This window comes from Propithecus coquereli, unplaced genomic scaffold, assembly GCF_000956105.1.
Source record: "Propithecus coquereli isolate 6110/MARCELLA unplaced genomic scaffold, Pcoq_1.0 Scaffold595, whole genome shotgun sequence".
NCBI classification, from domain to species: Eukaryota; Metazoa; Chordata; class Mammalia; order Primates; family Indriidae; genus Propithecus; species Propithecus coquereli.
The window spans coordinates 162,344-185,500 of NW_012151896.1; the positions used below are offsets into that span (position 1 = coordinate 162,344).

The 23,157-nt window shown below is 33.7% G+C and overlaps 1 protein-coding gene across 4 annotated transcripts in view; it reads left to right on the plus strand.

Annotated features, from left to right (window-relative positions):
• The window catches only part of CEPT1 (choline/ethanolamine phosphotransferase 1), a 43,843-nt gene that overhangs the window by 8,962 nt on the left and 11,724 nt on the right, over positions 1–23,157 (plus strand). For 3 of the 4 annotated variants that reach the window (XM_012659024.1, XM_012659021.1, XM_012659023.1), the window contains exons 3-5: positions 7,176–7,323; positions 8,956–9,097; positions 22,256–22,340. In XM_012659024.1, coding sequence (XP_012514478.1) covers positions 7,176–7,323; positions 8,956–9,097; positions 22,256–22,340 — 375 coding nt within the window. Of the gene's footprint in view, positions 1–7,175; positions 7,324–8,955; positions 9,098–15,226; positions 15,312–22,255; positions 22,341–23,157 lie in introns of all 4 variants that reach the window. The other variant, XM_012659022.1, reaches the window with a different exon arrangement.

Below are 23,157 nucleotides of genomic sequence, written 5' to 3' on the forward strand. Positions count from 1 at the left end.
GGAAAAGCAACTTGCAGAAGGATGCACACAGTCCATCATTTATAAATTGTTTAAAATGGAAGGCATACATACAAAATAGAATGTTTGCTCAAGACAAACATGGAAATAATTAAGACAAAATTCAGGTTAGTGAGTACCTTTGGGGGAAGATTACATGGCAGGTTGGAAAGGGTTATTCATGGGACTTCAATCATTTTTTAAGCTAGGTTTGTCTGGGTATTCATTATTTTTAAAAAACTTTTTGTATGTTTGAAATACTCAATAATAAAACTCATGTATATCTGCCTATACATACATATATATGAAGAAACGCCAAATTTTGGGGAGTGTTTCTTTTTGCCTTTTATTTTTACTTGACAGATAATATTAATAATTGCACATATTTGTGGCATGCGGAGTGATATTTCAGTACACGTGTGCAATGTGTAATGATCAAATAAGGGTAGTTGGCATATCTATCATCTCAAACATTTATCATTTCTTTGTGTTGGGAGCACACAGAAATCTTCCTTTCTAGCTTTTTTTTTGAGATAGAGCCTCACTCCGTTGCCCTGAGTAGAGTGCTGTGGCATCAGTGTAGCTCCTGCCTCAGCCTCCCTAGTAGCTGGGACTACAGGCACATGCCACCACGCCCAGCTAATTTTTATATTTTTGGTAGAGACAGGGTCTTGCTCTTGCTCAGGCTGGTCTCGGACTCTTAAGCTCAAGCAGTCCTCCTGCCTGAGTCTCCCAGAGTGCTAGTATTACAGGCATGAGCCACCACACCCGGCCCATTTCTAGCTTTTTGAAAATGTATAATAAATAATTGTTAACTATATTCACCCTACAGTGCTATAGAGCACTAGAACTTATTCCTCCTAATCTAGCTGTAATTTTGTATTTGTATTTGTTAACCAGCCTCTCCCTATCCTCTCTCCCCCTACTCTTCCCAGCCTCTAGTAACCATATAAACTCTACATTTTTTAGTAGAGTGAGAGCATGAGGTATTTTTCTGTGCCTGATTTATTTCACTTAACATAATGTTCTCCAGGCTCATCCGTGTTGCTGGGAATGATGCTATTTCATTCTTTTTTTTATGACTGAATAGTATTCCCTGTGTACATATACCACATTTTCTTTCTTTATTCCTTTGTGGATGGACATTTAGGTTGATTCTGTATCTTGGCTATTGTGAATAGTCCTGCAGTAAACATAGGGGTGCAGATATTTCTTCAATATACCAATTTCTTTTCCTCTTCCTTTTCCTTCAATATACCAATGTCCTTTTCCTTCCCAGTAGTGAGATTGCTGGATCATATGGTTGTTCTATTTTTAGTTTTTTAAGGAGCCTCCATAGTGTTTTCCATATGGCTGTATTAATTTACATTCTCACCAACAGTGTGTAAGAGTTCCATTTTCTCCACATCCTGCCAGCATTTGTTATTTATCATTTTGATAATAGTCATTCTAACTGGAGTGAGATGATACATTATTGTGGTTTTGATTTGCATTTCCCTGATGATTAGTAAGGTTGAGCATTTTTTCACATTGGCCATTCATGTGTCTTTTTTTTTTTTTTGAGACCTATCTATTCAGATCTTTTACCTATTTTTAATTGGATGATTGGGAGTTGCTATGAAGATGTTTGAATTCTTTGTATTCTGGATGTTAGTCGAGTGTCGTATGTGTAGTTTACACATATTTTTTCCCATTCTGTAGGTTATCTCTTCACTCTGTTGCTTGTTTCTTTTGCCGCTCAGAAGCTTTTAATTTGCTACAGTCCCATTTGTCTGTTTTCAGGGTTTTTGCCTGTGCTTTTGAGATTTTAGCCATAAAATCTTTCGTTAGACCAATATACTGAAGCATTCCCCCATGTTTTCTTCAATTAGTTTTATAGTTTTGGGTCTTACATTTAACTCTTTAATCCATTTTGAGTTAATTTTTGTATATAGTGAGAGATAGTGGTCTAGTTTCATTCTTCTGCATATGGATATTCAGTTTTCCCAGCACCATTTATTGAAGGGGCTGTCCTTTTCCCCAGTGTATGTTCTTGGCACCTTTATCAAAAATCAGTTGACTATAAATACATGGATTTATTTCTGTGTTCTCATTCCCTTGGATCTGTGTGTCTATTTTTATACCAATACCATACCATTTTGGTTACTCTAGCTTTGTAGTATATTTTGAAGTCACGTAGTATGATGCCTCCAGCAGGTCAAGATTTCTTTGGCTTTTCAGCATCTTTTGTGGTTCCATATGAATTTTAGTATTGTTTTTTGTATTTCTTTGAAAAACGTCACTGATATTTTGATAGGAATTGCATTGAACCTGTAGATTGCCTTGAGTAGTATGGTCATTTTAATAATATTCTTCCAATCCATGAGCATGGGATGTCTTTCTGTTTATTTGTGTCCTTCCATTTCTGTCATCAATGTTTTGTAAGTTTGTTTTATTTTTTTCTAGGGCCAAACAGAGGCAATGATGTTTTGTAGTTTTTATTGTAGAGATCTTTTACCTCCTTTGTTAAGTTTATTCATAAGCAATTTTTTTTTTTGTAGCTATTGTAAATGGGATTGCTTTTTTGATTTTTTTTTTCAGCCAGTTCATTATTGGCATATAGGCAGACTACTGATTTTTGTATATTGATTTTTGTATCTTGCAACTTTACTGAATTTGTTTATCAGTTCTGAGAGTTTTTGGTGAGGTCTTTAGGTCTTCCTATATGTAAGATTATCTGCAAAGAGGGACAGTTTGATTTCCTCTTTTCCAATTTGAATGCCCTTTATTTCTTTCTCTTCCCTAATTGCTCTGGCTAGGACATCCAGTACTATGTTGAATAAGAGTAGTAATAATGTGCATCTTATCTAGTTCTTGTTCTTAGAAGAAAAGTTTTTGGCTTTTCTCTGTTCAGTATGATGTTAGGTGTGGGTATACCATATGTGGCCTTTATTGTATTAGGATATGTTTCTCCTATGCCTAGTTTGTCAAGAGTTTTTATCAGGAAGGTATATTGAATTTTATCAAGTGCTTTTTCTGAGTTTATTGAAGTTATCATGGGGTCTTTCTCTTTCATTCTGTTGATGTGATTTATTGATTTGCATATGTTGAACCATCTTTGTGTCTCTGGGATAACTCATTTTATCATGATGAGTGATCTCTTTAATGTACTATTGGATTTGGTTTGCTAGGACTTTTGCATCTATTAACATGTTCATCAGTGATATTGGCCTACAGTTTCCTTTTTTGGTTATGTCCTTGTCTGGTTTTGGTATCACGGTAATGCTAGCCTCTTAGAATGAATTGGGAAGAATTCCCTCCTCTTCACTTTTTTGCAATAGTTTGAGAAGAATTAGTGCTAGCTCTTCTTTAAACATTTGGTAGAACATAGCAGTAAAACCATCTGGTCTTGGGCTTTTCTTTAATAGGAGACTTTTTAATACTGAATCAATCTTGTTACTCATTGTTGATCTGTTCACATTTTCTATTTCTTCCTGGTTCATCTTGGTAGGATATGTGTGCCCAGGAATTTATCCATTTTCTCTACGTTTTCCAGTTTGTTAGTATATAGTTATTTATATTAGTATCTAATGACCCTTTGTATTTCTGTGGTAACAGTTGCAATGTCTCCCCTTTTGTTTCTGATTTTTACCTGAGTCTTCTCTCTCTTTTTTTTCAGTCCTAATCAATGGTTTGTTGATTTTGTTTATCTTTTCAAAAAACCAACTTTTGTTGATCTTTTGCATTTTTTTGTGGTTTCCATTTTGTTTAGTTCTGATCTTAATTATTTCTTTTCTTCTAATTTTAGATTTGGTTTGCTCTTTTATAGTTCTTTGAAGTGCATTGTTAGGTTGTTTATTTGAAATCTTCCTACTTTTTTGATGTAGGCATTTATTGCTGTAAACCAGCAGCCCCCAACCTTTTTGGCACCAGGGGCCAGTTTCATGGAAGACAATCTTTCCACAGACCAAGGAGGCGGGGTAAGGGGGGATGGTTTGAGGATGACTCAAGCGAATTACATTTATTGTGCAGTCAGACTTCTCTGCTAATGATAATCTGTATTTGCAGCCACTCCCCAGCACGAGCATCACTACCTCAGCTCCACCTCAGATGATCAGGCATTAGATTCTCATAAGGAGCACACAAGCTAGATCCCTTGCATGTGCAGTTTACGGTAAGGTTCGAGTTCCTGTGAGAATCTGATGCCGACACTTACCTGACAGGAGGCAGAGCTTATGTGGCTGTAAATACAGATGAAGTTTTGCCACTGCTCACCTCCTGCTGTGTGGCTCAATTCCTAACAGCCAGGGACTGGTACTGGTCCACTGCCTGTGGCCTGGGGGTTGGGTACCATAGCTATAAACCACTCTCGCAGTACTGCTTTTGCTATATCCCACAGGTTTTGATATATTGTGTTTCTATATTCCTTTGTTTCAAGAAATGTTTTTATTTCCTTATTAAATTCTTCCTAGATCCATTTGTTGTTCAGGAACATAACTGTTTAATTTCCATGTATTTGTACAGTTTGCAAAATTCCTCTTGTTATTGATTTCTGGTTTAATCCATTGTGGTCTGAAAAAATACTTGATATGATTTCAGTTTTAAAAAATTTGTTGAGACTTGTTTTGAGGCCTAATCATGGTCTCTCCTGGAGAATGTTTCATGTGCTAATGGTAAGGGTGTGTCTTCCGTAGCTGTTGGATGAAATGTTCTGCAAATGTCTGTTAGGTCCATTTGGTCTGTAGTACAGTTTTAAGTCCAATGATTCTTTGTTGATTTTCTGTCAAGGTGATCTGTCCAATGCCGAAAGTGGGGTAACCTTAACAAATTTTTGATGTATCCTCCCAGAAAAGAAAATTGCACCACCTTATGTATGTATTTTTATGTGTATAAATTTTTCAGTTCTGTTTCAAAAGTTCAGTAAAACCATATGTTTCTTAGAATTTTTCACCTGAGTTGACTCACATAAGTACATCTCTGCAAGGTTTTACAAGTTGGTTAATTGCCAGATTGTGGTAAGATTATTTACTTATGCCAATTTTTTCCTACCCATCTATAAGAATGTGTAATGATTTTCTGACTGATACATAACAGAGACACTGTTAATCCAGTGTCTCTCCCAGGCTCTTATCCCACCTGAGACCATACATACTTCTTCTTGAATTAGGAGGCTTTCTTGTTAAAATATCTCTGAAAGTTATGAAACAGGGGGAATAAGGAAAAAGTATATAAATATTAGTTTAGTGTTCTGCAGATTCACAGGAAGAAAGGAAAATTCAAAGACGGGAAAACTTTACTTTCTCTTTTATGTATATAATTATTATTTTGCTGTTTTCTAGTATTGTATGTATACTAATAGTTGAAGTTGTCTCTATTTCAGAGTAACACTTTGCCTTGTTAAAATCCCAAGTTTAGACCCTGAGAAGTCCCTAGCCTTCTAGCCTCCTAAAGCAGAACTATCCAGTAGAACTTTCTGTGTTAATGGGAGTGTTCTGTGTCTTTGTGATCCAACATAGTAGCTCCAGTCACATGTAGCTATTGAGCATTTGAAATGTGCCTAGGGTAACTGAAGGACTGAATTTTTAATTTTATTTAATTTTAATTAATTTAAACTAAAATAATCACACGTCACTAATGGCTACTATACAGGATAGGATAGTTCTAGAGCATTATTGAATTCCTTTAGGAGCAAGAAGCAGTAGACCCAAAATTCAAAAGAAAGGGTTCTTAGTCATACAGGATTAATTACTCCATTCAGTGTGCTTAAGTGTAAAGTATTGTTACATAGCCACAGTTATTGCTTTCAGGGTTTGTAACTGGCTTATGGGGAGCTATGTACTACAATGCTTTTAATAACCTCAGTGACCCAAAATATGGAGGGCCAAGAAAAAAAATTTTTTTAAGAGGCAGAATCTCGCTCTGTCACCCAAGCTGGAGTACAGTGGCATGATCATAACTCCCTGCAGCCTTAAACTCCTGGGCTCAAGCGATCCTCCCACCTCAGCCTGCCAGGTAGCTGAGACTACAGGCATGTGCCACCACATGCAGCTAATTTTTTCTTTTTTAACTTTTTAAGAGACAGGGTCTTGCTATATTGCTCAGGCTGGTCTTGAACTCGGGGCCTAAAGCAATCCTCCTGCCTCAGCCTCCCAAGTAGCTCTGATTATAGACATGAGCTCCCACACCTGACCCAAAAAAGTCTTTAAAAGAAGATCCTCACCTTTTAATAATTGAGTACTAAATAGACCTCTATCAGAGAGAAACTCCTTTGCAGTACAGAATATACTGAATATTATTTGTAGCTCTAAGTGTTTAATACAGTGTAACTTGATAACTAGTATCTGAGAAAATACCTTGTGATTATAAAAACTTTTTCATGTCCTGGACATGGGAAAATAATGAAAAGTGATATAAAATGCTCTTCTACATTCTTAAGTATAACCCAAATAGACACTCCCCTTTTCTAATATACGACATTTAGATTCAATACCAGTGATTCAATTTCTTTCTGGGAAAAGAGAAACTATTCTTGAAAAGGTGACTACAAATATTTGAAAAATAATGTTCTGAGCACTCTGTGTACTAGATCATCTCCTAGTTTTGTCCTATGGACCATTAAAGAGGTATGTTTCAAAATAAATTACATACTCAAATTTGGAAAATGGCAGCATATTATGTCCCCCTCTTGACTATTCACAGTGTGTGTTAGCAATATTAAGGGCTGGGAAGAAGTCCGGCAGTAGAGAAATCTGTTTAACATCATTTGGTGTTTAACCTAGTATTTCCTACATTAGGTTAGCATGGAATTTTTCTTTTCATGTAACACTTGTAAACATCTTGAAAGATACCATTTGGGAAAAACTGCACTAGATCATTCATTGATCTACTCAGAATCTGAATGTTGGGAAGAAATCTCATAGTAGATACCTGGCCAACTCTCATGGGATTTCTGTAATATCATGCTACGTACTTACCCAGCATCTGCTGGAGACCTTTAAAAGCAGGGAATTTAATTCTCTTACAATCCTAATTGTTTCAATTAGTTCTTCATTATGTAGCACTTGGATCTTCTCTTTGATAATTTCTAACCAGCAGTACTTCTTTAGAGAATGAAGATAAAATATCTTCAGGTAAAAATATATTAGCCAAACATGATAACTAATATGTCTGAATACCCTTGCCTTTCTTTTATTTCACAGGCACCTCTGTGGGCATATATTGCTTGTGCATGTGGCCTTTTCATTTACCAGTCTTTGGATGCTATAGATGGGAAACAGGCAAGAAGAACCAACAGTAGTTCTCCTTTGGGAGAACTTTTTGATCATGGTTGTGATTCACTGTCAACAGGTATTGTTGATTTTTAAATGTTGATGATTATTAACAGTGATAAAAGCAATGTGATAAGCAATGTTAGAGTAAAACAAGAAGTTTGTTTAGTTATCAGAATAAGTGATTTTGTATTAAATTTTATTTTTCAAAAGACTATGAATCTGGTTGATATTTGTTATTATTGGCAATATTGGGAAATTTAGAAATTAAGTTAATTTCTACTTGTTATTTCTAACCCTAAATATTGTTTTGGCATCTTTTATTTTTAAAATGTTAGAGCATAATTGTCATCATCGAAAGTTTTATAAACTATGAATGAGAGTACAATAGTAAGAGCTTGGTTAGGTAATTCATGGTTGTATTTAAATGAATGTTATGTGGGCATTTAAAATTATGTTATAGACTTAGATTATAACTGTGGTAATGGGCTCAAATAAAAAGACTAGGACAAATGAGGAACTATAGTTATTAATTTTGTATATTGGAAATTTGCTAAGAGTAGATTTTAGGCACTCTTACCACAAAGGAAACAAAAGGTAGCTGTGCAAGATGATGTATAGGTTAATTTGTTTAACTGTAGTAATCACTTCACTATATATATATATATATGTGTGTGTGTGTATGTGTGTGTGTGTGTGTGTATGTGTATACATATCAAAGCAGCATGTTGTACACCTTATATGCAATTTGTAAAAAAAGACTAGAAAAAGATACACTAAAATGCTAGTAATAGTTCAGTTACTATAGTTGTTTATAGGTGATATGTCCTTATTTGCACTATTTCACAGATGCTTAAAATAATGTTTTAGTATGTTTTTAGAGGAGAAAAAGATTTAGAAACTAAATGGCAGTTTCTAAATAGTCTTCCTGACGGGAACTTCCTCCCCTTACTTAGTTGTTTTCTTGTCATTTTACATGACATTTAAAATATTTAAAAAGAAACAAATTAAAACCCTTGATAGGCATACAGATTTGCAGATGTAGGTCCAGATCAAAATCATTCCTTCAATGTGTCCTAACAGCAGCTTACTTAGTAGAAGAAGAGGAGCAACTAAGCTCTTAACAACTTTTAACTATCAAGTCAAGAAAAACTCAAAACTTCCATTGAAATAAAGGGTAGTTTGGTATCTTGAAATGCTAGAGTAATCAGATAACTGCTGAATGACAGGTATCCTAATTATTATTTTAATTGGCTGTCATTATTGCATTGTAGGAATTTTTTTTCTGTATATGTCACCCATAGTGATATCTGCTAAGTAAGAAAAGACAGTTATAAATCTGAAGCAAGTAGGTCCCTTTGTGGATTATATAGGCCTGTTGTTTTTTTTCTTTTTGTCTCTCTACCTTGTAACTTTTTACTGCTCATTAGTACCACTGTCACTAAGGAGAACACTCCAAGATATGCTAAAGTATTTTAGTTGCTTTCAAGACCTTTGGTTCCACTAAATGTTTTAATGAAAAAAGAAATTGAAATTATGGGGTAAAAGATAGTGTAAAAGATTGTATCATACTTTACTCTTATCATAGATAACTGAGAGTAGATTGTGCATTTACAGCTTACCTTGTTTTTGTCTTATCTAAAATCATTTCCAGTCCAGTTAATGTTTGTTATTCCATTGTTCACTTTCCATTGTGATCTTTCTTCTGCAGTTTTTGTGGTTCTTGGAACTTGTATTGCAGTGCAGCTGGGGACAAATCCTGACTGGATGTTTTTTTGTTGTTTTGCTGGGACATTCATGTTCTATTGTGCACACTGGCAAACATATGTTTCTGGAACATTGCGATTTGGAATGTAAGTAACACTTAATGGTGACTTTGTTTTCTCTTTCAAATATGGAGAATGTTGCTTATAGGTATTTGAGTATTAAGAATTTATTAAATCACTAAATTAGTTTAATAAATGGAAGAAATTTTAAGGCTTCATCATTATAGCTATTTTCTAATAGTCTCTGTTATATGTCCCTCTATCATACTTTTTTAAAGGAAATATCACAACCTCCCAACAAGTATTTTTAAAGCAATATGAAAAGTAGTAGCCCCTCCTCACTTACCTACATTTGTCTTTCTCACAAACAAATTTACTTTTTTTCCCTACTATTATTTACTTGAATTCCATGTTTTATTTCAACATATAAAAATGCATTTTCAGGAAAGATAAGATAGTTTCTTATAGTAAAGAGCAACTCTTATCTCTAAATATCATGGCTTAATTAGGTTTTATTCTTTTAACATTGTTTTATCTATGAATCTGTACAAATCTAAGTTCTCGATAATTCAGTTGACATGAGCACACCATATAGATTATTGCTGCCAACAGAATGTATGAGAATTTAAAAATGAAATACAAACTTCTTTCAAACCCCAAAATGAATAGTTCCTACCTGGTGATTGGTACTTTTCCATAAATATTAATGAGTAAACCAGTCTTGGAACAAAGTAAAGGATGGCGTTCACCAGCTGATATTTAAGTATCACAGATCCTGTTTACACCACCTGAGTTATTCTTTCTTTTTTCATGGTATAAAATTCAAAGAGAAAAAACTTGATAAAGACTGTATACTTCATCAAGTGTCAAAAGAAAAATTTCTGGCAAATGACAGGAGATCATCTGGGCCTAGTCTCTAAGATGAATCATTAATAGATTTTTTTTTTTTTTTTTAAGTTTTAGATCCCTGGTAAACTTAGTCTTCTAGGCCGTGAAAAAGCCAGAATATGTAAAAATTCAGCTGGTCACTACAAGTTCAGTTCAGATGATTTTTGCTAACTTTATTTAAATAGAATTTAAGATGTTATTATGGCAGTAACTGAATAATTACCAATACTTTGGATGGTAACTATTAAAAAGACATGTCTCAGAATAATTTCAAAATAAAAGAGTTTGGAGAATATTTTTAAGGCCCATCTTAAGGTAGGGTCTTTGTTATTAGACACAGTGGCAGATGTGAGTGTCCATGTGGAAACTGTATGCCTGTGCATTTTTCAGCAGTTTATAGAATGATCAATGCTTAGAAAATATTTAAGAGTTCTAATATAAAAGAAAACAATTGAAAAGTGTGCAGATCTTTTTCTTAATATTTTCAATTTTTATTTTCATAATCTCATGATCTTTCTCTACATTAGATAAAAACACAAAATGTAATAGACTTCTAAGATCACTTGGTTTGCCCTAAGTCAGTCTTAATCTTTAGCGTTGTTACTGTTTTCAAAAATGGCAGAATTTGTAATATCTGGATTTACATAGTTTATGTTTTGTTGGTTATTATTTCACAGTTAAGTTTCAAGCCCTTAGAAAGCTTATTTATCAATCAGCCCTAATATATTCTCTTTCCCTTTCAAGTAATGCAGCACCAACTATATGATATGGGAACTGAAGGAAGGAAAGAGAATTAATCATGGAAGTAGGAGAAGAGTAAATAGACAGTGTTTTTAGGAGTGATTGATTTGATATTGCAGCTTTCTTTCTGCCAGTCTTTGAATTGCCCTCATGGTGTTTTCCTGCAATGAAGTATGTATTTTGGAGAACTGTAAGCCAAGTCCATATGGTTGGATCATAAGATGCCTGTAGGGGAGTAGCAGGAGGTAAGGCTGGAGAAGATCCAGAAAATCAAGACCCTTCTACACTCTGCCAAGAAATGTTGGCTTTTGTCCTGAATCTGCAGGGAACTTTTGCAGGACCTGAAGCAGGGAAATGACAAAAGTACCTTTTAGAAAGATCAATTTGGCAACATGGCAAAGAAATTGGAATAGGCTGTGACAGAAGCACGGAGACCCATTAGGAAGCATAATTAAGATGAGGAATGAAGCCTGAACTAACACAGTGGCAGTGTTATTGCAGAGAAAGTGATAGGTTGAAGAGACTTTAAAGGGAGAAACTATAGGACATAGTCTCCATTACGATGTAGGGAATGAATGAGGGCAGAGACTGGAATGACTCCTGGTCCCTCCTGTGGGTGGCTGGATGAAAGGTGGAGAAAGGCTCTACAGGAGGAGGAACCTATTTAAAGAGAGAGTTCGACCCAGAAAATGTATGTGAGGGATTCTAGACATCCAAGTAGAACAAGAATAGCAGAAAGAGAGCAAGCTTAGATAGAAGCCCATGAAAATTATTGAACAGCCAGAGTAAGAGGAGGCATACTGGAATGAAAAGCCAGAAGAGGGATGAATTTCAAAAAGGAACAATGCTAAATACTGCTAAGACTCAAAACAAGGACATTATAGTGTACATTGAATTTGGCAGTATAAGCTGTTCCTAGTGGTATCTGTATAATGGTGGAATAGAAGCCAGACTGTAGAGGGTAAGAAGTGATGGGAACAAATATGTAGACCGCTACTTATTATACATTATATAAGGTTACTTATAAAATGTGGCTATCATGGGAAGGAGAGAGGCATTGGTTAGAAGAGAGAATATACACTCAAAGGAAGGAGGGCTTTGTATTTTTAATGTGAAAATTTCAAGCACACAGAAGAAATCCACCAGAGTGGAATCCACTGGAGTGCTTCCTTATAATGCTATTAAAAAAAAAATCTAGAAATATTGAGACTAGTTTGAATTTAACATCTAAACTTAAATATTAATATTACAAGGGATTGGTTTTGATTTGGGAAGTTGTAGCCAATTTTCAGAAATCCTACATTTTCATTAAAACATTGAATTTATTTTTTGAATTAAAACAGACTACAACATTCATAGAAATGTGCTATGAATGCTTTACATTTAAGAAGATATTTATCAAAATACCAACACAGTGGAGGCATATAGAACACATTTAGATATCTCTAAAGAAGTCTTAAAAATGCCATTTTAGATTTCACATATTTTTTCAAGAGCATGTAGAATGGACATATATAATAGGTTAAATATTGAAGTAAAGTTTGTATGCATGGAGAAGAAAGCCAAGATTTTATTTTGCTTAATAAGGAATGAACAAGGTGAACTCTCAAAAAGAAATTTTAAAAAACCACTTGCTTTTTCTTAATCTTTTCTTAAAGGAAAGCGAAAACATCTTTTGAAATATTTTTTTCTATTTTTATATTTTTTTAGAGACAGGGTCTCGCTCTCTCACCCAGGCTGGAGTGCAGTGGTACAATCATAGCTCACCACAGCCTCAAACTCCTGGGCACAAGATATTCTCACCTCAGGCTTCCTAGTAGCTGGGACTACAAGGCACACACCACCATGCCTGGCTAATTTTTTTATTTTTTATAGAGTTGCTATGTGGCATAGGTTGGCCTCAAACTTCTGGCCTCAAGCAATTCTCCCACCTCAGCCTTCCAAAGTGCAGATTACAGGCATGAACCACCATGCTTGGCCTGAAAGCATCTTTAAGTATATTAGAAACCTTACTTTAAAACATTTTTATTTGAATTGTTTTATTTTGATATTTATACACATGAATAAAAAGAATCATGAGAATTTCTTTTTATATATATGATAAATTCAGGTTGTTATTCTTTTAATAATCTTACAGAATGTTTGCCAAATAAGAAATTTTTGTTCTCCTTCGTGTCTTTAATATTACTGTTTTTAATTGTTAAGTTTGCTCGTAGTATCTTAACCAAAAGTAGGCACAGGATTTTAATTCATTTGTAACTACGTAATTCCCACTCAAAGAACAGCATTGTGAGAAAGCAAATATGCTTTGGATACATCTTCACTGAGATTATGAGCTATGTCTTCCAGCAGTTTGCTTTGATAACAACTAAAAGCTGCCTTGCATAGAGAATATTAGTACCTATCACATCCAGACAGACCTCTGTCCTCACAGTGCTCGTGGACTGAGTGAGTAGAGATCTGACAGAGATGAGTACTGTTTATTAGGACCCTTCCAAACTAGCTTATCCCTTTAGGATTTTTACTAACCTGGATATGAAAGATTGGGGAGGAAAATGGAGTTAGAGGCTAGCTAGAACTTCATGAAAGGATTGTGGTTGCTAGAAGGATATGAGTTGAAGTTCATTTGTAAACATTTATAAAATATACTTAAAAATGTATAAATGGAAGAGTTCACATTTCCTCTCTTAAGGCTTTAACCCTCTATGTCTAGTTATGTTTAAGTATATAACTTGTATATATAGAATTGTTTTTATAAATTAAGTGCTTAGAAATCCTAAACAATCTTTAATAAAACTATACTTATGCAAAACATGAGTCTTAAAAATTATCTTCTGTACTATAAAAGCAGAACTCTTGTTTAAATTGTTATTTCAGAAAAAAAAAACTCTTAAATTATCTTTTCAAGTAAATAAAAGAAAGAAATTACAATAAATTGAACTCAGGCCAGTATACTTTGGTTCAAGTGTTAATCTCCAAATTGTCTTGTCTATGTATCAGCTTGGGCAAGGCCCATAACTTTCATGGGGACTCCTTTCTTAATTGCCTCATTTCCTAATTTGTAAAATAAACTTTGAATTAGATGATCTCTAAGGTTCTATTTATAAAGTCTGTGAGTCTATTAATTTTACACAGATATTAATTATAGTATTATTTATAATTATAGTAGGCAGAGTGTTGATCTTTTATTACATTTTTCAGCTCATACTTCTAAGATTTCATATTTACATTAGTTAAAAACCCTGCTACCAAGCATTTATGTCTATGTGGTAAATAACTTCCCACTTTTTCTTTTGTATAGTTAAAGGGGGAAAGTTGATAGCCTATGTATTACATTGGTAATCTGACAAATCCAGTCCATCTTCTTATTCTAAATTTAATTTCTAAAAAAATAGGTATTTGAAGACCTTGTGGTAACAAAAAAACTGTTGTTTGTTGATATATAATCCACTTTCTGTGGATTCAGAATTAGGAAACTTTCTACCAAATACATGTATAGAATCTACATATCTTTAAATGTTTAGGACTTATCACAAGAATTATTAAATACCAGAGAATTTCCTTTTGATTTCTAGTTTCCCTGTCTAGTTTTTTTTCAAGCAGTGATTTATTTATTTGGACCTATGCTCTGTTCATTTAATTTTACCAATTGTTATAGATAATATCTAAAGCAACCATTTGTATTAATGTAAAGCCTAGATTGCAATTTGGCCTCTCAGATCATCAGGTAAAATCGTGAACATCTTTCTGTCTCATTTGCATTCCTAGTTCTTAATTTTGATTGATATAGTTTTTATTTGAAGCTTATACTATATTGCTACTCTTTTTCTGTTATTATTTGTGTTCTCAAACTTCTTTAGTGATCGAACTGGATGTTTTACTTTTTACCACTAATAAACTAATCCAGTGTAGTAGAACATTAAATGTTGGTGTGAAATTAGGAAAGAGAAAAGAAAAAGGGAAAGTCTGAATTAGAGAGTATCAGGAAATAGGACAAGGAAATGCCCAGTTTGATTTTTGCTCTAACCATATCTGAAGAGAAGTTATTCTTGACTAGATTCTTTCCCACTTACTCTCCACACATGTGCTAATTTTTTGAGCTAGAAGAGGTAGCAAGAAGTGTGATGAGATTTGGGGCTATACGGGATGATTAGTGGTTTTCTAAAATGTACAGTGGGGCTTCTTGGAAGAATTCCTATCTACAAGTCTGGATAAGTTCCATCACTAAAGGGACCTGTGCTGTAGTGAGATTATTTGGCAAGTAGTATTCACCACCCTTAGGTAATTGAGAATTGACTCTGTTTGTAGTCTAGTGTTTAGTGTTTTCAGCCTACTTAAAAGTCATATTTTCAGTGTCTTACAGTTTTAATTTTTTAAACTCTTCTTCTAGTTTGATTTGAATAAGAAATACATATATATGTATGTATGGACAGTATAGTACTGCATAGATTGTATCATTGAATCTTTAGGTGTCTTTATAAGGAGAATGCTACGTTTTAAATCTATTTTTGCTACCTGTTTAAGTAGGGCTCTTCAGAAAAAGCTCTGAGTAAAGTTATTTTGAAATGTTTGTTTCCTTATACATAGATTCGATGTTACAGAGTCCCAGATCATAATTATAATATGCCAGCTTCTCACAGGAACCCTGGGGCCTTGGTTCTGGAACTTCACGGTAACTGCTAGAACATTCATGCTGTCTGATGAACAATGGTGTGAACTCAATAAAGACAGCACCTTTGTCATGCACAGAGTAATTAAAAAATGAAAAAATCAAAAGTCTTCCTGTTGGTATTTCAAAAACAAGTTATTAGAAAACAATTTTAATATATAATAGGGCAATAAAAATCCACCCTATTAAACAGAATTTTTTGAAAAGTAGTGTTTCTGGTGATTCGATGCTAAAGCCAAGTCTTTCTTCCATTTGCCTGTTGTGCCTAATATTATTTTTACTCTATGTAATATTTTTTAAAACAAATACCTTTCCACCATTAAATAGAATTTTTTTAAATTTCTTTTTGAAAACAATAAAACAAGCAGAGTTTTTCTTAGGTAAGTTGAGAGTACTCTTTATATTAATGTAGGAAAGATTCTGCTTAATCTCTTAGCTTCTTTAGCATATCCTTTAAGCATTCTAGTACTAGTTCTTCTGCTTGGGTTTACAGTGATCTCAGTGTTATAAAATATTTATGCTAGAAGCTATTCTCATTTCTATTTGTTTTGTTATATATTTTTCTCTCAATTGTGCTTTTAAAACTAAATATCCTTAGCTTTTCATGTCACTAGAATCATCCTTTGAATATCTTCCTTTTTCAGTTTTTTTATTTTAGTTAATACATATTTCCCTAATGTAGTACGGAGTGTAATATATCTTTTTTCTCTCATATTAGAATTGTAATTTTGACTTTATGACTTTTAAAAGTTAAAAAACACTTACTAGGAAATGTTTTCCCAGTAACATAATCCAGAATCCTTCACACTTTAGTATTAGAAAAAACAGAGCATAGATTCAGTTTATTTTGCAGTTCAGGGAATGTTGGGGAATTGTTCATATGAAAACCTGACAGATCATTATGTCAACACAAGACTGCATTAGTTCCCCCTACCTAGCAAAAAAGAATTGTGAACATTTTAATATTGCTTCAGTAATATTGAAATAGTGAAACCCTTGATAGCAGAGTTCTTTCTGAAAGATATATTGCAGCATTGTAAATCCAGTTATTCATTAGTGGTAATGATGGCTTTGAGGACAAATTAATAGGGATATTCTTCATCTATTTAAAATAACTTTGGAATGTGGAGAATACAGTCATCCCTTAGTGTCCCTGAGGAATTAATTCCAAGATCTCCTGAGGATAGCAGAATCCAGAATCCATGGATGCTCAAAGACCTGACATAAGATGGTGTAGTATTTGCTTATAACATACGCATATCCTCTCATATACTTTAAATCATTCTAGATTACTTACAATACTTATTAGTACAATATAAATGCTCTATAAATAGTTGTTATACTGTATTGTTTAGGGAACAATGACAAGAAAAACATCTGTACATGTTCAGTGCAGATGCAGATTTTTAATATATATTTTCGAACCATGGTTGGTCAAATCCACAGATGGGGAACCCACAGATGCAGAGGGCTGACTCCACTGAGAAGTACTATAGACATGTTCTAGGAGCAAAACTAAAGTCATTTTCAATTAAATATACAATGTATTTGCACAATTATTTGTGAGATTCACTCCTAGGGTAGAATAATGTGCATAGTTCAGTGTCTTTAGCTTTCCTTTACCCTTACCCTGTCTTCTCCAAAGACCTGTAGCTTTATGCTCATTGCAGTTGTCAAGATTTATAATTTTTGATAGCTCATTTTTTATTATTGTTGGTTATACTCACCAAAAGTCTTCTCCACTGGTGTTCTTAATGAACTTAAAAGTTGGAATATTAACTGTATTTACTTTTACCTTGTTTGTCTATGATGACAATTTGCCCTGTATTTTATACAGCCCTTTCTATTAAAATGTTTCTGGAAACTAATGCATTTTAACATCATAAAAAATGTTTTTGAAATGTGTTCTGTTTTCTCCAGATATACTGCCTTTACTCTTACCAGTTGCTAATTTGCAGAGATTTTCTTTTGCTTTTAATACTTGTTGCTTTAACTGACTTAATCATTGAAATGAGATTGTCAGATATACTCTTTTTTTTCAAAGTTTGAGAAAAAAGCTTCAGAAAGAGTTGTTCTTACCAATTTGTTTCTAAGTGAATTTAATTTAAATCTAAACTTCCTATAAGCTATTGCCTGTCATATGTTAGCATTTTTGGTAAAATTGTGTCAGAATACAGAAGCACATCCTGAAATGTATAGATATCTTAGCAATAGCAAATTGAAAACTTAGGACAAATGTCTGCCCCAATTGATTGGTAAACTGAAAATTAAGAGTTTTAGCACTGCATAGGAACAACACTCCCAATTTCTTTTCAAGGTTCTACCTCTTATTTTTCTCTATAACCTTGGAAAAGTCACTTAACCTTTCTAAATTTCCTTATCTATAAAATGATGATAGTGTTTCCTACCTCCTAGAATAGTTGTGAATAGTTAAAAGGATTAAAATGTAATGTATTAACTGCAGTGCTTAGCATGTAGTAAGTCTTCATCATCATCATTATCATTATCATTATTATTATTACATTAATTTTAAGACTTGTGTTAGTAACTCCAGATAGTTTGCAGATTTCTTCTGGAATTGATTGTGCTAGTTGAGAGGAGGAATAAGTCCGTGATCCCTTTATTTAAGTCTAAGGTTGTGAGAGGACTCTTACAGTTCTTCTGTTTCCAAAGGTGATAAAGATTGGTTGTGCCTTAAATTTGAGACCTACACTCTGGTTCCTTTTACAGTGGGGCACTTGTTCTATTCTAGCCTTTGGCTGTATTTTTCTCTTCTCACTCAAAGTTACTTGATCTCAGAAAATCTGAAGATCTGTATTATCATCCATGTGTTATGTAATACTCTTTTTAATAATTAAGCTTATTTCACAAATAGACATTTAGATATGTCTGTTTTACCTGTATGTAACAATTGAATTAAAAATACTCAAAGTTATCACTCAGCTGTATGGTTAATGTTATTTAATGTTAACCTTGCCTTCCACATCTTGCCCCTTATCAAGGGTAGAAAGTAAGATATTAGAAGGCAAGTATGTTGAGTTCCTAGGATACTCTTTATTTCAATCCACTAACACTTCACCCCACTCATGGTATTTCTGGTAAGGTCTATAATGAATGCCATGCTCTGGTTATGCATAAGTTACCTAGAACTTCAGACATATTTACAAATAATTGCAAATCTGTAGTTAATAACAATCTAATCCTTGAATAGGATTCTAGACATCTTCAAATAGATGACTTTAAACAAAATGCTTCTCTTTAACAATAGTTCACAAATCAAATAATACAAATGAGGGATTCTTTGATATTGTGAATATATCCTAGTACATATTCTATGTTAGCCAAACTAATAGCCAACCCAAATTACAGTAGTTATATATATTTACTATTTATAGTTTAACAAAAATACTTATGTTTACAAATTAACTACAAGTATATATTTGAAATGTATATGTCACATATAAAAGAAAAAATAGATTGCCTTATTTATGATTTTAGAGGGGAAAGACACATTAAAAATTCTGGGGAAAGATGATTAACATGCTTATCAGCTCTCACAGAATCTGTCATTTAAATCCCTTCACATCCCTCAGTTAATACTGAATCTTGGAATTCAAACCAAACGCATTTGTTGGGTATCTCTTTGAACACTGAGAAAGAAAAATGAAACTTTCAGAATAGTCAGAAATCTTTCTTATAGTTAGCTAACTTAAATAGTTTGGAGTTGTTATACCCCCTTTTCACTTTTAAAAGTTATTTTATATTCCTGATGTAATAATTGCCCTGATTAGGGAGTTTTTTAAGTTTCTTTTTTGTGGTGATAAAATCCCCTTAAAATCCGTACTCCAACTAAAGAGATCTGTTCCCTTATTTAAAAATTAAATTTACTCATATTCATTTAGGACACTTTGTTCTCTTTACCTCTTAATTAATAGGCCATTAGGATGTTGTAAAGGAATGATTGACCCAAAGAGTTTATTAGGGGTGTTGAAGGTTATTTTGACCTTGGACTGCCACACTTATAGCCTCCCCATCAGTAGAATGGGAAAACTTAGGCTCCACAACTGATTTGCTTCTCTCCATATTTCTTCTGTGCCAGCCGTTAGAACAATGTTTACTTCTTCTGGCTTGTCATAGTAACTTAAGTATGTCCTGACAAGAGTATTCATTATGTGTTATCCACAGCAACTGGGGAAATTGCTTTTGTCCTTTGACAAGCTATATTAAAATAAAGTAGAAATAGGAAATTATTTTAAAACAAAAGCAGTCAAGATGCTACAGATGAGAGATTTGTTTTCCCATATGTTTTTTTAAAAAAAAAATCACTCTGGTGTTTTGGGTGCTTTTCTACCCCGTATCCCTTGTGTCTTCAAGGCTTTTTTTTTTTTTTGGAGGGAAGAGGTTTGCTGTAGTAGTGACAGAATATTATTACCCATGATTCTTCATTTTTTAAAATATTAATAATAATAAAAGGAAGTGATGACAGAAATGCTAAATTTCTGCTGTTATATAATATTCTCCCCTCTAGATAACTATGTAATTCCTACATGGCCAACAAGATTAAAATTAGCCCCCTCCTAATATATGTTACCGTAAAGTCAGCCCATACTGAGAGACTTCTTAGTGGAAAGGTAGAATAATAGATTCATATAAATAGCTTTTGTCTAAACAGAATCATTAATTCTTTGGTTGATTGTTAATCATTTCTGCCACCTGTCCCTCTTAGATTGCTTTAGTTCCCATCCCTGGGGATGGCTTTGCACTGCACCCTTTTTCATTGACAGTCAAGATTAGAGCCACACTTCCAGGAGTGATGATAGGCAGTTCTCATGATTCAGAGGAGAAGGGACTCATCCCGGATGGAGTTCAGAGTATTATTTTAAATCAGATGAACAAATAAGAAAAAATATTCTTAATTAACTACCAACTGGTAAGTAAAGTTTTTCCTGGCCCTCTCTCCTAACATTAAGGCGTTATTGATCTAAATACAACAACAGTATCAGAATGGTTCAGAAAATTCTCTCTTCCAAAATTTTAAGCAGGCTATTCCATAAAATTTACCCTAAGAATCCCAGTTTGAGACTTGTAAAGATCATTCATGTTTCCTGTTCTCTTTTATAATCCACAATACAAAGATTAATTGCATGAGGTTCCCTCCATTTTTATTTTGTAATTCTATACTTCTGGCCCTTCCCCTTCCAAAAGGCTACTTCATATATCCAGCAAAATGTTGTAAGATGTCTACCCTCCTCCACCCAAGACAGAATCGATCATCTTTGACACCTACCTGCTTAGTCTCCTGAGTCTGCTACTGAGTGTAATTCCCCTTATTGGCAACAACACTCACCAGGTCAGCTCTACAGATTCTTTTTAGCCTAATTCAGTCCATTTTTTTCCATAAATGTGTATATCAAGATAACTACATTATGTATGTTTGCAGCTAAATAAGCTTCTGTTTAAAAAATATTCTTGAAGAAAGATCAATTTTTTTAGTTACAAGAGACTAGTTTCAACCCAGTTATTTATCATGGGCATGAAAGCTTATGTGTCTTAAGCTCACATTATAGATTGCCTGCTTTAAATATCAATTTTAGAAATGGGGGCTCTATTCTGCTCTGGGAATTGAACTCCCTTGCTGTTATTGATACCTGCTCTTCTTAGACTGATTACTTTCATAAATAAAGTATTCACTTTATCGAAGGACTAGCATTACAAAAAGGTGTGCAGTAAAAAGTCTCCCCATCTTTATCTCTGAGCTGCCCAGTTCCTACACTGTCCCCTCCAACAGGTAACCATTATTCTTAGTTTGTGACGTATCCTTCCAGAAATTTGTTATGCAATTACTGGCACAAATAAAAGTAGAATATTATTTTTCTTTTTTTTTAACACAAAAAACAGCCTGTACACATTGTGCAACATTTTTTTTCACTTACTGTATCTTTGATATTTTTTATATCAGTATATAGGGAGCTGCCCCACTCATTTTAAAAGCTGCAAAATATTCCATTGTATGGAAGTACCATAATTTATATAACCACTCATTGAGGGAATTTTTAAATTTTGCTTTATAAATCTGTAGTGAATAACCTTGTACAAACATTATTTTGTACAAGCATGTCTATAGGATAAATTCTCAAAAAGCATTTGGATCCAGTAATCTAAAAATGATAATCTCAAGATTGTATGAAGCACTAATCTACAGAAGGAAAGGAACATCAGCATATGTTTTGCTCTCCAATCTTTTTGCCCATATTCTTTTTTTCAGACTTTCAGCCTTCTAATTTCTACTGCCCTGTTTTTGCACAAGGTTTGTCTCTTCTTGACTGATCATTTTCAGCAACCCCCAACCTAACTCTTGGCTGCTTTCAGTATCATCTTTGCAGAAATCTTAGGGTAGTTAACCTAGTAAGAATAAGAATTTGAGAGACTGATGAAACTTTTTTTTACAGCCATACCAAAGCAGGCATTAATTGAATGTATCTAAAGGGGCAGTAAGTTTTGCAAGGTCTCAGTGATTTATGTTACTTTAAAGCTTACCATTTCTCTCATCTGATACTACATAGCACTTATTTCAAGATTTCATATTATATATATATAGCAGTGCAATGTAATCCTCTGCTTGATAATCAAAGTTTAACACACACATACCCCTTTTTTTGGTGGGAAAGGTTAAGCTATAGTTTCAGCTCAACTTCAATGAGTCAGAAATTTCCTTTAGAAAGGAGGGGTTTTTATTGCTCTGTGAAATTCATCAAATTAAGTTAAAAGGCTCTGGAGTATATATAATTTTGCTCATAACAAATTTTTGACACCTCCTTTTCCCCTTTCCTCAATATTTGAGATTTTTTTTATTGTGCATGATAGAGGAATGCTGCTAAGCTTTGCAAGTAATTAACTCGAAATTGTTTTGAATAATTCTGCTTTCTTGGCTTTTTGTACCTAATCAGAATTGATGTGACTGAAGTGCAAATCTTCATAATAATCATGCATTTGCTGGCAGTGATCGGAGGACCACCTTTTTGGCAATCTATGGTAACTTTGTTCACATTGTGTATCCCATGTAATGCATGTTGTCTTTTGCTTATGTTTTCTAATATAGGATAATCCAGTTAAAGGGTAATATGTAAAATTCTTTTACTTTTTTCTGAACATGAAAAGTCACAGTAAACAGTAGTACACAAACTCCTCTTTAGAGCATGGTGATTTGTACTACTTAGAGTTATATGGAACATTAGGTCAATTCTAGGGCTGCAATTCTTGAAGGCCATTGAGAATCTGAATTACTACTGTCATCCCATTTTACAGATGAAGAAACAGTAGCAAGTTCACCAGCGACAAGATTAAATTAGACCTTTCATTCTCTTTCTGAACTACATGAGTCTGCCAGTTTTTCTGTGATATGCTTAAAGCTGGATAACAAATTTGGATTTGTAAGTTAACTCTGGCCCAAAAAACAGGATAAATGCTTATTGAATTAAATCAGTGCCATGGGATTGTTTTAACATGCTAGGACCTTGATTTTCAGCCTGACCTGAAATATAGTAACTACTACAAACACAGATTCTTCTCCACAAACCTCTGAGCATAACATGAGGGCCAAGAACACAGGCTCTGAAACCAGACTGGCTGCATTTGATCTAGTCTCCGCTGCCTGTTGTGTGAACCTAATCTGTTGTGTAATGGAGGAAGTATACTTAAGGAAGTATACTTGACATCAAATAATAGGCAATAAAAATTGTTGCTGCCCTTACAGTTTGAATATATTCTTCCAGACTTTGATTGACATAGTTTGTCCTTCCTGGTCATCATTTAACTGCTGATCACCACCATCACCCCTTTATAATTCATT